The 16,769-nt window shown below is 39.4% G+C and overlaps 1 protein-coding gene across 1 annotated transcript in view; it reads left to right on the top strand.

Moving 5' to 3' along the window:
- WASL (WASP like actin nucleation promoting factor) overlaps positions 1-15,006 on the top strand; it is a 51,164-nt gene extending 36,158 nt beyond the window's left edge. The window contains exons 6-12 of the mRNA XM_062017983.1: positions 2,391-2,559; positions 4,889-4,931; positions 5,923-6,076; positions 9,234-9,754; positions 10,804-10,912; positions 12,286-12,377; positions 13,463-15,006. Of these exons, the coding sequence (XP_061873967.1) occupies positions 2,391-2,559; positions 4,889-4,931; positions 5,923-6,076; positions 9,234-9,754; positions 10,804-10,912; positions 12,286-12,347 (1,058 nt within the window). The 3' untranslated portion in view covers positions 12,348-12,377; positions 13,463-15,006. The remainder of the gene's footprint in view (positions 1-2,390; positions 2,560-4,888; positions 4,932-5,922; positions 6,077-9,233; positions 9,755-10,803; positions 10,913-12,285; positions 12,378-13,462) is intronic.
- The last annotated feature ends 1,763 nt before the right edge of the window (positions 15,007-16,769 follow it).

Raw genomic sequence — 16,769 nt, 5'->3', positions numbered from 1 at the left:
ATTTGCCAGAGAATTAGGTTTAGAGAGAATCTTTAAAAACCATGTGGCAGAATTTTGTTTCAGCTGTTAACTAGAACAGTTGGCATTTATTGTAGGGCTGCCTGTGGTCTGGGACAGATGCCTAGAGAGGCTCTAAATAAAATACAGAGAATTTCATAGAATTAACATTTCAAAATGTTCTGTACGACGTTTTCTGGAGCCACTTCTGAAGATGTCACAGATATTGGCAACAGTGGATGCTTAAGGCCGCTGTACTGTCAGGTACTTCCTAATGATGAACTCTATATGCCTCTCTCATCTTCATTTATTGAGCTATCTACAACTGATGGGGAAGGTGCATGTCTTATGATGGGAAAAATTTTACTGGATATAAACATGGCAGTTCTAGAAGAATACAATTCTTTCCAAGGTTCTTTTATCCCTCGTGGACATTTAAGGTGTAAGCCTGACGGTAAGAAAAACATTCATCTTTAAGAGTTTGCTGTATGAATATTACTGGTATAAAAGTATCAGGCTATCAGTCCTAGGTGTGAGCTCAGATGAATAAAACTTTGATTTACATATGGCTGCTGCTTTACATGGCTAAAACCCTGTATGGTTAGCTTGGGATTTTACATGCAAAAAGCTGCATCTGCACAGACTGTTAGGAATTGTGAGAAGAATATCATGTACTTTGTAGCATTGCAAGGGTACATGTCTCTTTAGACATCAGTACAACTGTTGAAACTAGAAATGTCAGAATAGTAGGTGAAAATAGACTATAACAGGTTATTTAAGTGAAAATAAACTCCTACAATGGTTTGGGGTTTGTATCTAATGAAATTAAAATAGTAATTTTTCGATGCATTCTGAAGGTTTTGGTTAGCTCCACTTGTTACGTTTTGGGTTGGTAATGTTTGATGATTAGTGAATTCAATGCTGAATTTAGGTGGAACTTTAACAATGCAAATTGTTTTGCTTACTCGTATGTGCTCAGTTTGTGTTTCAGTATTCTCAAAGAGCAGTTGTCTAGATCAAAGCATTTCTGCTCATCAGAAAACACTTAAGTTCCTCTTGTTGAAGTTTCATTGCAGTTTTAAATATTGTCCTTTAAGACTCTTGCAGGAAAGTAGGAGTTGTCGTATGTTTTCAAATGAGTTTTGTCTAGCCCAGTGTCATGTTTCTGTTCTTGTTTCTCTTTCTGGCCAGTACTTGGTGCATCCCACTGAGGTGTTAAACTACAAATGTCAGCTATGTTATCCATTGTATTGTCTTCTTCTCCTTTCTGATTTGAACTTTGGTGAAACCTAATGCTTGTCGGTCCTTTTGGAATGCTTAGAGAACTTTGAATTATCCATAGAAAATGCAGTCATGAAAAATACCATCAAAGTAAGGTTCAGGTTTATCAAAGCCTAATTAGACCTTTTTTTTTAATAATCTACCCAGTAAAACTGGATGAATGAGTCTTAATTTATTTACTAACCATTAGGTAGTAACTCACGGGCAAGGATATTTTCAAACTCTTTCTGCCCAAACTGATCCTAAATTGACTGTTTAATCTCATTCTTCCAAAACTGAAATTACTTCTCCTTTTTTGCAGGTTTCTTTTAAAAATGCACACGTGTGTACACATATATATTTTTTAAAAATACATAAATTGACTCTTAGTATTTAAGTACTATCATTTGCCCTTGTCACAGCTAAAAAGACTGCATTGAAAACGTGCTAGGTATGCTTATTTACTGGTATTATGCAACTAAATACTAAAATGATAACATTTTCAGGAATGAAATTCAGATGCCTTTAAAAAATAACTAGAATAATAATTCAGAGCTGATTACAATGATATTTGATAACAGAGTTCATAATTTGTGTGCTTAATTTGTATTTCTGGTGCTGTTTTTACTGTCACTATTCTTCAAGCTCTGTTTCTTATAGTAGACTTCAGTTACTTTGCAAACTTGTCAAAAAGACATAAGAAATGCTGAATAGTTCATAGATACTGTCCTATATTTGAAGACAATGTTGTGTCCAGAGCAGCCTTCTGAAGTTCTTGTGGCGATCGGGTTCTGTGTGCAGTGGCAGAAAGCCTTCCCACTTGGCACTTAAGTGAAGACTCCTTCACCTTTACAACCAAATTACTGTGCCGCCAAAGGAATAGTGTGCTGTGTATTACTGTTCATGACACTCCCGTCGATCCTGTCTAGGACTGTAGCTATGCTGTACCTTAAAGTGTCTCATTCCACACGTTCTGTTCACATGAAGACTCTTTACTTTTACAATCATTGTATGTTCCAAACTTGGGGAAAAAAAAACCCCAAAACAAACTACAAATGAAAAACAAGTTTGTAGGTTAAATATTGGCTTTGTTGAAATAAAGTAGTAAAAACTACTGTACTTTCCCTTTGCAGGCCCAAATCTACCAATGGCAACTGTTGATATCAAAAACCCAGAAATTACAACTAACAGATTTTATACTCCACAAGTCAACAATATTTCATATACCAAAGAAAAGAAGAAAGGAAAAACTAAAAAGAGAAGATTGACAAAGGCAGATATTGGAACACCATCTAATTTCCAGTATGGACTTTTTTTGAGTTTGAGTTTGGTTTTTGGTGGGTGGTTTTCGTGGTTGGATTGTGGGTTTTTTGGTGTTGATTATACATGCAAACACTCAAGACTTGAATGTGTGACCATTGTGTGTAACCTGAACTGCAGTGAATGCTAGCTGGGATGCTGGGAAGTTTAAAAGCAAGTTAGCTTATGCACAAGTGAGGAATATACTGCAGCTGTAAACAGAAATTATCCCAAAAATAGCTTAGAAAATGATGTAACTGCAAAGAGATGCCTTATTGAAGTAGTCAGTTCAGTGCAGACTCAGCCTCAACTGTCCATTATTCATACAGCTGTGCCCACTCAGCTGTGGCTTGCGGTGCAAAACACACATGTGGGTCCTGACTTGTAACAGCAGAAATGACACAGCCACGTTTTTATCTCTGACTTTCTGTTTGCAAACTTATTTATTCTGATATGTATGTTCTTAGGAATGGGTTGGGTTTTTTGTAATAGTTTATGAAGTGTCTTCAGTCTTTTAAGATTGTTATAATGCATCATAACTGAATATACTATTCTGTAGTAGTTTCATATCTGTATCTTTTATATATGTGCTACTATTAAATATTATATTCAGTACATACTGAATTCACTGTTTTTTTCCTGAACTAGAATTTGGTGTTTTAATATTCTGATTTTTAAATAAGTGCACCTTATTTGCTAAAGCAACAGGAATTTACAGATCTTGAGTTAGCTACAGGAAATACCAGTTTCAGTGAGGTATTAGAAAACCATTGTAAGGTTTGCATTCCAAGTGAATGTCATGTTCTTTTGAACCATTATTTTGCATCATTTTCACTGATGTGCTTTCCCAAAATAAAACTCCTTAAAAGTAATGCAGTTACAGTAAGGTTACGGCACAGTGTTTTGAGAGAATGATGGATAGACAACAGACAGTAAAAAGAGAGATGGGCTAAAATGCTTCCTGAACCAGACTGTGCTTAGACAATTCAGATATCAACCATATTCTTTCTGATCTAAGGATTTGTAAAATGGAAGAGTGATTGGTAGCTGGTTACTGTTGTAGTTCTACAGACGCAGACTTTGCATGTACGGACAGATTTGCAAATAATGATTTGCATTAGTTTGTCTTACTTCTGACCACAATTTGTGAAAGAAATTGTGTAGCAGCATAGGTATAAGATGAATTTGAGACTTCTGTTTATAGTGCCTATCAGGTTCTGACCTAGAAAAGCTGGGAATAAGACAATAAAATAGTTAATGAGATTAAAACAGAAGATACAATCTAGTGTCACTAAATAGAACAGTAAACATTAAAGTGCTGAACCTTTGCGAAAGAAGATGGAAAGTCTATTTTGTTCAGATTAAGGTCTAGTTCAGTTTCCTGTAGAGTGCAGCTGTGTGTCGTCTTACTATGTAAGATCCTTTAATTGCTGGTTTTGTACAAAACATATGGAAACTGGTGTTTTGTATTGTTAGGCAAATATGCTCATAGGATAACTTGTATATAACTTGAGCTGTGATACTGGCAAAGACCAACACAGTCACTGTTTATGCCAGATCAAAGTTGCAATCAGTAAATAAAATTTTTAGATACCTTATGTTGGTCATTGTGGACTTCCAGAATTCTGGAGGGAAAAAAGAGAAATTCTATTTAATATACCTTCTTGTGTGCAACATAAGAGATGCAGTAACCTGGTAAGTATGCATTTTCATTGAAAAAAAAACCCTGAAAACAAATGTGTTGCAGTCAATGTGTACAAGTAACTTATTTTACTCTGAGATATTTATAGCATCACACAAATTAATACTTCAGTAGCCATGTGAAATGGCCACTAGAAGCCTAAGAAGATGGCAACTGAAAACAGTCCTGACTTTTATTTGAAGGAAGTAAAAGAAAGAAGGGTGATGAGAGAACAAACAGTGATGACAGGACAGAGGGGATTTTCTGGACTGAAACCTTGGCAATGCTCAAAGTCTAGTTACTGTATGGAGAGGCTAAACTCCTCCCTTGATCCCTGTGCAGTCCTTTCATCCCATCCATGCACACGGCCAGGTGGCATGGAGCCTGTGGGTTTGGCGACAGACCATAACCTGTGGAAGGGAAATGACATCTCGTGGTCTTTTCACACAAAGTCAGACAAAAAAGTGGGAGTAAAGGAAGTTTTACTATTCCATTCTAAAGTTAAGCACTGAGGAGTAAGAATTGCTTTGTATCTTAATGAGACTGGAGGTAGAAGCTGGTGGTAATCTCCAGTTGTCTTGGTGTCCTACTACTTTAGTTAACGAGGTTCTTTTTGAGCTGATTAAATGGACTCTTTTCTGTTTTTTTTAGACACATTGGACATGTTGGTTGGGATCCAAACACAGGTTTTGATGTAAGTAATTCAATAAGTTGTTCAAGACAGTGATTAAAAGCTTTTGATGCTTTTTAATGTAAGTAGCCTCTCTTAACACAGTCTGAAATGAGCTAGTCCTTGGCCTGGCCTGCAGCTGAGGCGCTGCAGCTCGGAGTCTAGCCCTGAGCTTGCTGCTGATGTTGGAGCTGCTGGGCTGTACTGTACTGTGTGCTGCTGCAGCTCAGTTCCCTGTACCTCAGTGAGGCAGAGTTCTCAGAGCCAGCTGTGACCGCAGCTGTGGCAGTGCAGGCCCAGCCCGAGGCAAGACGAGAGAGATAGCCTCATGAACCACTGAGGGGGTCTCCTTGGGCCTCATGTGAGGAAAGTAGTGCAACATCAGAAATTGAGCAACAACAGACAGGCAAAGGGAGCAGGTAGGCATTACTTAGGGCAAGCTAGAGTATGGATCTCCAGAAGGGCCTGTTTCAGGCACTTTGCAGCTGTTTCTGAGCAGTTTCATTCCAGTAACTCCAGAGAGATCCACTGAGGTAAGGAGAGGATGGAAGGGAGTTATTCCTGATCCTCTCTATTGGCAAGCTGTAATGCCCCATTTGTGGCAGCATCTCTGCAGCTGTTGTGAACTGGCAGCTCTGGTGGTGGCCCTGCTGGTGGTTCTATGATTCTAGTGAAGGACTGGTGTTAAACAAAAAGTTATTGGGATGTCAAAGTCATTATGAATTGTGGGGTTTTTTGTTTTTGTTTTTTTTTTTTTTTGGTAGTACAATGCAAACATGAGGTAATGTTGGGGTAGAAAGGAATAGAGATCTGGGATTGAGGGGAAAAACGTAACTTTTTTGTGTAAGGTACTTACCTCTCTTAAAATAGCCCTTTCTGACTGAAAAGTCAGCCCAGAGACACGTACTTGGCTTTGCTGTTCATTTTAACAACTTTGTGCACTTTTTCCTGTATGAATGATATTTTTAAGATCTTTTCTTTCCAGCTAATTAAAGCTAATGTGTCTAACCTGCAGGTGAATAACTTAGACCCAGAACTGAAAAACCTGTTTGACCTGTGTGGAATTTCAGAAGCTCAACTAAAAGACAAAGAAACTTCAAAGGTCATATACGATTTTATTGAAAAAACAGGAGGTGTGGAAGCAGTTAAAAATGAACTGCGCAGACAAGGTGGGATTCCTTTGTTTCCATGTAAAACTTAGCAGGGTATTTTTTTGCCTTAGGATTACAGTAGAAGCTGTTGATGATGAGCAACTTTTACTTGTCTTCTTTGGACTTGACATCACTGCAGTTGTGCTGCATTTCGTAGTGTTTCGGTACACCACACGTTACGTAAAAATGTTCACATGTGACGCATGAGAATATTTGTTCTTTAAACAATAAGGGGATCTTATCTATATCAAGTAACTTACAGTAGCAGTCTGACTGCAAAGCTCTGCAGCATGTTCAATATAGATTTTTCAAACTCTGTACATTATGTATTTATTTATAATCTCAGTCTTATAAATTAAAGCTTTCCAAGACAGTTGTAGTAGTAGCACTTGCCTGACAGGTGTATGTGTGGGGCCCATTTACCCCGGCAGCACTGTTGCCATGAGCATTGCAAAAGCTAAAGATCTGTTTTTTTAAAAATAAGTTGTTTTTTTCTGACAAGAAGTGCTAGCTTTGAGCAGGCTTCTGCTGCTGCAAAAAAAAACCAGCTCGAATCAGCCATTTCCTGCCTAACCTTTAAATGTGATCTCAGCTGATGCATTATCTAGTAGAACATGGCAAGTCAGCCTGAAAACTACACTGCTGATGTCAAACTTATAAAAATTCACTTGAAGCACTTCTCAAGAGGAATGGGATATAAATGCCATGGGAATTATAGCAGTTTGAAACTAGTGAGTAACTTCTTGGCATGACTGAAGAGATACGGATTGGGGTACAATGACTTGTTACATTTGTTCCTTAGGTCCCCCGCGGTGGAGCGGTATGTATCTGAGCTGGCATCTAAGCATATGCTTCAAACTATTCATGTTGCTGTGTGATTTCTCTCCTAGACCAGAAACCTTAGCCCACATCTGTGTGACTGCAGTACTAAAAATTATAGTCAAACTTGGTAGTTAAATTACAGGCAAAATTTCAGTTACCAGTATTTTTTTCTGTGTCAGTTTCTTTATATAATCTTAACTCTGTTTAAATGTTTACAGAGTTGTGGATCCTAGACTGCTGACCATAAAATTGGATCTACAAGACTTGCCTTGTAAAAAGGCAAGAGTCTTGTGACTAGTTTAAAATACTTTAAAAGTGCCTATTTTTCTGTTACGTATGTGTTAACTTCACGTTATGGCCACTTGCATGTATGCAAAAAAGCTGCCTCATCTTTAAAGTGCATGGTAATAATGTATCTCTGTGCATTCTGATAGAGGTAGATAAACTCACTGAAATGTGGGAATATTTTATCTGCAGTTACGTGACCTGATACGTAGGCTTGATTGCTGTTTGAAGTGTTGTTTCTCAACTGAAACACATTTTTCTGTGTTTATTGCAAGAATTTCTGTGCTTACATATTGACCTTGCTAGGATACTGAGTCTTCTGCTCAGACAGAAGTTACTTTCCTGGTTTTTTTCCTGCCCTTTCAGTAATTTTGTCACCATTGGTTGGGGTTTTTTAGTGACAATATAATCAGTGGAAGATTTTTACAATAAAAATACTAATAGTGATATTCAGATCAGTGTGCATTTGTAAAAAAGCTACACTATTTCCTTGCTTTGCTTGTACCATATATTTGAGGGGAAGGGAGAGGGGATGAAGTAATAGTATTGTCTCCTTGCTCGTCCTTTCTCATTTCACTTCTTGAGTGCAGACAGGCCTTATAAATCTCCTGAACTCTCTTTCCCCAGATTGGATGTGGCTTTGCTCTCTAGATACGATCCAATTTAATACCTTGCCCACAGGAAAACTTAAGCCTTGTGTTCAAAGTCTGTAAAGACTGGAGACCCTGCGGCATGACCATGTTATGTATCTTTTCAGTGATACTGAAAAACTGCCCGTAGAGCTTGCAGAGGAAGTTACATGTGAAAATAGTGGCCTCCAGTGTCCAATACGGAAACTACAGTCATGTCAGCCAAAAGTGGTGGGATTTTTTAAAATCAAGAATGTTGGCAGTCTCTTGAACAACATATGAAGTCTGAGAGAAAGATTCTCCTCGTGTTTTCTTTTGAAGAGATAAAAAAAACAGAGCAGTTTGCGGAACTGAAGAGTATAACACAAAATGTTGGGAGAAATATGTTTCTCTAAGCAGGGAGGGAGGTGGGGAAGGAGGCACTGAGGCACTCCTCCTTCCTCAAAATCTGTTTCTAGGGATGTCTTTTTTGTTCCCATGCTGACAGCCTGTTTGCTTAGCATGTAAGAGGGAGGAGATAATGGAAGAGTGTCTCCTGGAGTCTAGTACCCTTTTCATTGTTGAAGCATGCAAAATCAAATATAGATTTTCTCAGTTGTGGGATGGCACCTGGATTATTAGTTCTGTTGCAACCTAAAGTACCATAAGACATTAGATGCTTAATGGGAAGAGAGGAAATGAAACAGTGCTATTTAAAACGCCATTAGTGGAGCAAGTACATTGCAAGGCCACTTCATACAGAAACGATCCTATGCATTGAGGTAGCCCTGAAGTTATCCCTGTTCAACTGTCCTTGCCATGAAGATATTGTTGGAACTAATTCTCAGTAAAAGGTATTAAGAGTCAGTTTCTGCTGTATAGTAGTGCATTAGTAGGTTTTTTTCTGTTACTAGATGATGTTGCTTCAAAAAAATACTTGCTTCTTTAATTCCCCTGTAAAATAATGGATAGATTATAAAGTGGAAATTCTGTATTTCACTGTATTTTCTAAGACTTCTCTCTCTTGCCCTCTGTCCTAGCTCAAAAAAATTGAGAGGATTATTTGGATTTTTTCTTTCCTGCATTTTGTTGTGTGAAATTCTAACCCTGATTTAAGATGCACTTGGATTATGAAGAAAACTACAACCATAGGACCAAGTCCAAATTAATGACCAAGCTTGTTATGTGACTTTAATTAGGCCTTTTATGCATTGCACTTTTTTCCTGACTTGCTGCTTATTCTACAAAGTACACAACAGACATGGGGTATATTCAGCTTGGCTTGCATTTACATTTGCATATCTTATATTCAGCTGTATTCAGCTTCATCCAGAATTGGGAAGGATTGCATTGGCACAGAGATCCTTGCAAAAGGCAAGGCAAAGCCTTTTTTCCTGCTAGATTCTTAAAGACTTGAGTATTGAGTAGCATGTAATTATAATTGTTTTATGTCATTTCAGCTCCACCTCCACCACCACCCTGCAGAGGAGGACCCCCTCCACCTCCACCACCACCCCCCCACAGCTCGGGCCCTCCCCCTCCCCCTGCCCGGGGCCGAGGGGCTCCACCGCCACCTCCTTCAAGAGCTCCCACAGCAGCTCCTCCTCCCCCACCTCCCTCTAGACCTGGCGCTGGGGTGCCCCCTCCCCCCCCAAACAGGATGTATCCCCCGCCGCCGCCGGTGCATTCCTCATCCGCGCCTTCTGGCCCTCCGCCCCCGCCGCCACCACCGGCCAGTGGCTCAGCCGTTCCGCCGCCGCCCCCTCCTCCCCCACCCCCTCCTGGTCCTCCTCCACCGCCAGGCCTTCATTCAGAGGCTGATCACCAGCATCCAGTTCCCGCGGGAAACAAAGCAGCACTCTTGGATCAAATCAGAGAAGGAGCTCAGTTAAAGAAAGTAGAACAGAACAGTCGACCAGTGTCCTGCTCAGGAAGAGATGCACTGTTAGACCAGATACGACAGGGTATACAGCTAAAATCTGTGAGTAAAAGCTGTTTGTCATCTAGGTCCCCTTGGGACTTGTAAAGGGCTGCAGTATTGCAGTGTGAATGGTGAATTGTGGCTCTGGTTTGGGATAGATCATAACTTCTAGTGGGTTTGTAGTGATGCTTTAGACAGTGGCACTGAGAAAATGCTTAGAACACATATTTGAGTATTGGTGCATGAAATTGTCATTGTTTCAAACTCATTTCTCACTTTCACTGTAAAGCTTCAAGCATAAACCTTGCAGTGATGAGACCACAGTGTTGTGGCAAGAACTACAAAAGATCACTGGTCTCCTGAACACTTCAGTGAAATCATCTAAACAGTCTCAAGGGATGAGTTCAGCAGTTAGTGGTACTGAAAGGCAAACACTAGATTTATGAAGGTTTTGTTTTTCCATCTTAAATGTACTTGTACTCTGCAAATGTTGAGGTTTCTAAGAGAGTGGTTGCCAGTGTCCAGAGAAGTGCTGCCTGTGAGGGCTGCCTCTGCTGTTCCTGCTTCAGCTCAGGCTATTACTATTTCTTCTTGATGTCCCTGAATAGCTTCAAAATAACTTTACCTGAAGGTACTTTTTTTTCGCCACTCTTCCACATGTGAGGCTTCTGATATAAAAAATATGAGGGCATGTTACTATTTATTTGCAATATTCAAGCCTGTTACTTTCAGAAGGGATTATCAGCCCAAAGCTGACCTGGTTAATAAACCCAAACAAGAAAAATATTTTGTGGTATATACCAAGGATAAAGCAAATAGTGATTTTACAGCTACACAGGTTGTGCCTGTACAACCATATCAAGAAGCTTTTTTTTAGCTGAGTTCTCACTTCATGATAGTTAGAGCTGAAATATTTTACCTTAAATCTAGACTAACTTCGGTTGTGTTACATGTGTGGCAAAGGAGAAGAGATTGACTTTTTTATAAAATAAAAACTTTGCTGAGGAAACAAACTGGATGAAAGTAAACTCATCGATCTTATAAGGAGGTTTGTCTGGAAATACACAGGCTCTGTTTTTAAATCTTCCTGATATATCCTTTTTTCCAAGGTATCTGATGGTCAGGAGAGTGCACCACCTACACCTGCACCCACCTCAGGAATCGTGGGTGCCTTAATGGAAGTTATGCAGAAAAGGAGCAAAGCCATTCATTCTTCAGGTGAGCCTGGCAGGTTTCTGACCTCACTCTGTCAGGTTTTCAAGCATTAGCACTTTCATTCGACACAAAACATTGCTGGAAAAAAACATGGGTTCCAGCTTCTAGTCCAATATAGGATGCTTTAGGCAGACTCCCGGTGATGGCTGGATGGTTACTCCTTGCTACTTGGAGCTGTCAGCTGTGGTAGTTTGCAATAATGCCTAGTTAAAAATTTCTGATCAAAGTTCATCTCCTTACAAATATTACAACTTTTTTAACAACTGACAGCTGCTTTTTTCCAGCTTATTTTTATCCACTAGATACCTGATGAAGCAAGTTGTCAAAATATTTTGAAACGAAGGCTTCTAATGCTTTCTGTTTCTAGAAACCAAAGCTGTCCCAAGATTCATGTGCTGCCCGTGTGCTTTGGTTGCCACCTGCTGGATAATGATCACATAACTTGGGGTCACTTGTCTAATCCCATGCTAGCGCTGAATCGACTCTTGACACTTCAGTGCTTGGCTGCAGGAGGGTTTGCATTTCTCAAATACTGGCTTGTTAATAAATGCAGTTCAGTAGCTGCAGTGCAGCCTTTTGGTTACATATCATCAGTTTAAGCTTCGATATGTTGCCTTGATAGCACAACTGTACTTGCAGTCTGCAGACCATTTGATTAAGTGCAACATAGTTGTAAATTTGCTGCCCTGTGTAGTAATCTTCAATTTTGATACTTTACATAAATTAAATACCAGAAGGCTGCTAAATACAGTGTTGTCCTAGGGATGGAAATGATCTCGCCTAAGAAATAACCAGTTCAATTTTAACAGGCTACAGATTTTAGAATTATGGCACATACAAAAATAGTGGAAGGCTGCAAAAAGTTAACAGCAAACATTGATGTTGATGTGCATTACATAGCTTGGAATGTTCCAGTAACCACAACAGTCTTTAGCTTAACAGGGGGTTTTATTATCTGCTTGTACAGTAAACAGAAATCCCATTCTGTAGTAAACATGAGGAAGCAGTTGTTAACGTTTCAGAAAGAAATCTATCCTCAAAGTTTAAATTTGGAATAAGCCCACATTCTCTTAGAGAAAGAAAAAGTAATAAGTGTTAAATGAGAACTTCTGATTCTTTTTCTCCTGGCAGAAAACAAGATACATTTTTGCTACTTGGGGAGAGGAGAAAGGAGAGAAATCAGATTGAACTTTCAGCCAGTAGCTACCTAAACTGAACATCATGTCTAGCAATCTTAGAACAGAGTGTTACCAAACATGTGGTGTGACCTCCTGGCACTCACCGATTCCTTCTCGGAAAGTTGGGGGAGAAATGAGTAACGCTTTTGCCACGTGAATTTGGTGCTTGCAAGTGACTTGCCTTTTTTTGTCTTGCAGATGAAGATGAGGATGAGGATGATGAAGAAGACTTTGAAGATGATGACGAATGGGATGATTGATCATATATTATTATAAATATATTTTTTAAGGTGAATGATATACTAAACACTACTTTCTGTCTATGGATTCTGTAAAATTATCATGTAAATGTTCTACCAATTTGCTGTATATTTTTGTTGCCTTTTGCTTTTTTATTAATCTGTGCAATACCTCATTTAATCTGTAAAGGTTTGTCATAATCCTCTACAAAGCTACTCCCTGTTAATGTGTGCAAGTTTACACCTGGATGATCATGTACATGTGAATACTTTCCATTCCATCAATAAGGGAGTTTAAATGTAATATGTGAGACTGACGAAAACCTTAATGTAATTTAGTTATAATGCAAGAAGGAAAACACTATTTTCATACCCTACTTTTTCTGTATCTAAATTTTCTTATTAAAACCTAGTATAGCACTATGTTCTTTAAGTGATGCAGCTCTTAGTATACTTAGCCCCTTTCGTTTCAAACGCAACGCTACCTGAATGTTGAGGCTGGTTTATGCTATTGCATGGTTTCAACTACATCGCAACACTGCAGTTCAGCTCTTAGCAGTACGCTTTACGTAAAAGAAAATCACTGCAGAGGTGCACAGCTAGTTGTGAAGATTACCTTGCCCTAACTGTAGCAATACTGACTGCTCTTGAACAGTGGGCACAATTGAAGTCCTTTGATTAAGGAACTCTATCTGAAGTTAAACAGGGTGGCTTTACGTTGTAATGGTGGTAAAGGCATCTTTGATGCAGACAAGTTCAGCCTTTTCGGGTTTTTTTGGGGGGGGTATTGCCCAGCTCCTACTTTCAGAATGAAGAAGTGTAAATTACTGGGGGCTATAGTGGCAATTGCTACAGTTTGATTTATTTTTTTAAATCAACTTTCTGTGGTTTTCAGGCTGAAGGGCTGCATTTAATGCTTGCTTCAATAATGTTTAATTACTTTCTAAAATTTGTAGGACATTGGTGTACTAATAAAGTAAACATAAGTGGTATTACTTTGCAGTCTTTGCGTTATGGTACACAACAAATGGCTGAAACACCAATCCTACATTCATAAAGTTGGAAATCCATTAACTCAGAATATACACCTTGAATAAGTACTGAAGTTTATGGCAATATTCTGTCTTCATATGTAGGCTTGAAGACCAAGGGTTGTGATGAAGACCAAGAACCCGATTGACAAGAATAGTATTTTGAATAAGTGGACGGCAAATGGGATTCTCATTTCACAGCTTGCACATTTATCTAAGTTGTGCTTTGTAGTGCAGTAAACATTGGCATATCTGCCTATCACAAAATGCTAATCTATGCTACGTGGGTATTTAATATCTGCAGCATTAATTACTGTACTTACTGTAACTTTCAGGTAGAAAATCTCGTTTAAAGCCACATTTTATCTGACACGGAATGTTTAGTTAAGTCAGTCATATTTGGCGTGTAGTTAATGTCCTGGGTCTTTGACCGTAGTCAAACTATCCAAGTAAATTTAAGTTATCGGAACTGTATTGACTGAAACCCACTGTTGACCTGATCTTGACAGGCTGGACCTGCACGATACGGCTTGGATTTCTAACCCAGTTATAACCTAGTCTTTAGCGATTGCATTTAGTCATGTGACAAGAAAGGAAAGTTGCTGAGAAGTAGTGGGAGAGGTAAGGTTGTAGTTATATTATTCAGAGGATGCTAACTTCCTTCCGAGAGTAATTTAAGCATGTAACTTGAGGGGGGGGAAAAAAGTTTCCAAGTGGTCTGCATCCCTTTCTTGCAGCAACTTTCGCTCTACAACCTCTGCTGCTAAAAAACGCTTCCTCCCGGCTCTGCTGCGGCGACACGAGGCTGAGAGCACGGGACTGGGGCAGCGCAGCCCGGGGTGGCCAACGGCGGCCGAGTTAACAACTTGTGCATAAGGACAATATTTGTATGGCTTTCCTATAACTTCTGGCACTGCTCCCTTGTTTTTTATTGCATATAGGGCATCTTAAGCAGGTGAGGCCTAGAGGTTTTCCTAACATGCTGCTTACTAGATACATTTAGCTGTTATGTTCCAGAATTGGAATTTCCGTAACATAGTCAATAATTAAGCATCACAGTTCATTAATCAAACTTCTGTCCCAGGTTTTGGGAGCTCTGAAGTTACTTTATTGAATAAAACTTTGATTTGTAGATACTGGCCAAAGAAAGCTTTTTGGTTTTTTATTTCTTTGTACAGAAAGTACACTCGCTTTCTGTGGTGTCCAGGTTAATCTTTACTTCAAAGCAGTGTTTGTACATGATAAATTTCAGGCACAAGACTGCAAGGGCAGTTAAGTTAGACGTAACTGCATGCTTCAGCACTCCGCCACTGGCACTGTGAGCAGAAGACAGCGTTTCATGATACTGGTGCGTTGTTGCTCAACGTCGTAATGAAGGCCTCTCTTAATGTATTCTGGTGAAATGACTGTCCAGATAGCCTTAGCAATTAACAAACTCGCATGAGGCTTTTTTATCTCAACACTCTATGTGCATAGACAATATCAGCTGGCCACTTGTAGGTGTGAAATCCGTAAGAACTCCTCAATCATTCAGTTTTCCATTTATCGAACGGAAACTTTTAGTATGTGAATTTTTGCAATGTACAGTGAATAGGATGTTGCACTGGTGGCAATTCATCATGGAGCATAATAAAATTAATTTGACCCAACTAGCTCAAAACTGTGTGGTTTGGTTTGTAAGTGTGGACCTGCGGCACGGCTGTTGAAATAGGTCTGCGGATCCATTACACGCTTTAAAAGTGACTTTGGCCTCCAAGTTGACGGAGCAGTAAATAGCTGCTGTCAAATCCCCATCATTTCCTTGTCTTTGGAAAGTTGGATTGTGCTGGTGAGTAAACACAATGAGTAAGAATGTGACACCCCATGTGCTCCTGGCAGTGCTGGCGGCTGCTGAGCAACTTCTCTGGAAACAGCCACTGCTGCAGGCAAGTGCAATCCTCCAGCAACCCTTCAAGGTCAAACAAAGGGGCTTCTGTGGTGAACGCTCTAGGAGGAGCACTGAATACTTAACTCCTGTCAATGAATGCTCTGACCTAAGAGGCTTTCACAGTTGTAAATCTTTGGTTTGCATATTGTAAGGTTGGAGCTTGGGAGGCTTCAGAAGTCTGCTTTCCTCCTCTAAAGCAGCTGAGGAGGACAGCATTTTAAATGTTTGTCTGTCCCATGCACTTTCTTTTGACGTTCAGTACTTCAGTGGTTTTTAGGCCTGAAGTGCAGGGCACAGTTGGAACTGTCACTGCCAGATTGTTACATACAGATTGTGCTGAGGTATATCATTATTTTCTTTCCACTTACTGTGCAGAAGCTTGAAACACTTGAAAAGGAGGTGTTTCTTCTTGAATTTGCCAATGGTGGTTTTCCCAAGTAGGATTTATGTAAAGAGGATAAAAGGAGGGGAGATCCTTTGTTTGTAAGAGTGTTACGGATCCTTTGCCACAGCCTTTATCTAATCATTAGAGGAATTCCTGGTCTAATTAAAGTTCCTGAAGCTTAAGTACAGTGATAACCAGCTTTATTTATAGAAAAGTGAAAATAGTTTAGAGAAGCTTAGAAGATATCGAACCTCTGTCTCTCAAAGGACTAGTGTTATCCTCTAGCACTGCGGTAAGGACTCCTGTTGCTATGGATCTGTTTACTGCCTGGAGTTTTCCTGAGAGCGAGTAGGAAAGGCTATGATAGTACAAACTAGAACATGAGCTGTGGAGGTTCAATGTCCATGTTTAAGCCTGACTCTTCTCTCTGAGATGGTGCTCAGAAGTTTGAGGATACCCATACAGCTGTGGAAGAGACTTTTTAATCACCAAACAGCTGTGGTACATCTGCTATTTTGTGCTGGAAAAACTAAACCACGATCACAGATTTGAAATGACACACGTTTGAAATTAATGCAGATACACATTAAGAAGCAGAAGCGTTGCATCAGTATTGGAAAGTAAATAGTTGTTTCCCGACAGTTAATTTCATGCTGAACTGTACAGTATTTGTGCTGTAACCTGCTAAAATGAGCATGAAAAGCTACATTTTTCTCTAACGTAGTTTTGGGTAATATCTGCAGGATGTAACCATCTGTAAACAGCCTAATACACACCTGAAACTGCAAAGCTTGACGTGTGACATTGATCATGGCTTTTATCTGGTAGTACTTAAAAGCCTCTTTGCTAGTGCTCTAAAGAGTTTTTAGAGTCTTCGGAGTGAAATTCTTGAGCCATTACTTCATGTGTGTGGTGGTTTTCCCCTCCCTGAGGCTTAATCATCTTTTCTGTTACTTGGACAGTATGAATTTTAGACTTGCTTCTTGAGGATTAGACAGGGGGTGTAAGGTTTACTGAGGAAAAAACTTCAGAGAAGATAAAATAACCAGAACAGGCTCAAAACCCAGCCATAACCCACATTATGTTTTTGATTTGGTAGC

Source organism: Colius striatus, chromosome 1 (assembly GCF_028858725.1).
Source record: "Colius striatus isolate bColStr4 chromosome 1, bColStr4.1.hap1, whole genome shotgun sequence".
NCBI classification, from domain to species: Eukaryota; Metazoa; Chordata; class Aves; order Coliiformes; family Coliidae; genus Colius; species Colius striatus.
The sequence above is the reverse complement of the archived record's forward strand: the minus strand, read 5'-3'. Positions and strand labels throughout refer to the sequence as shown.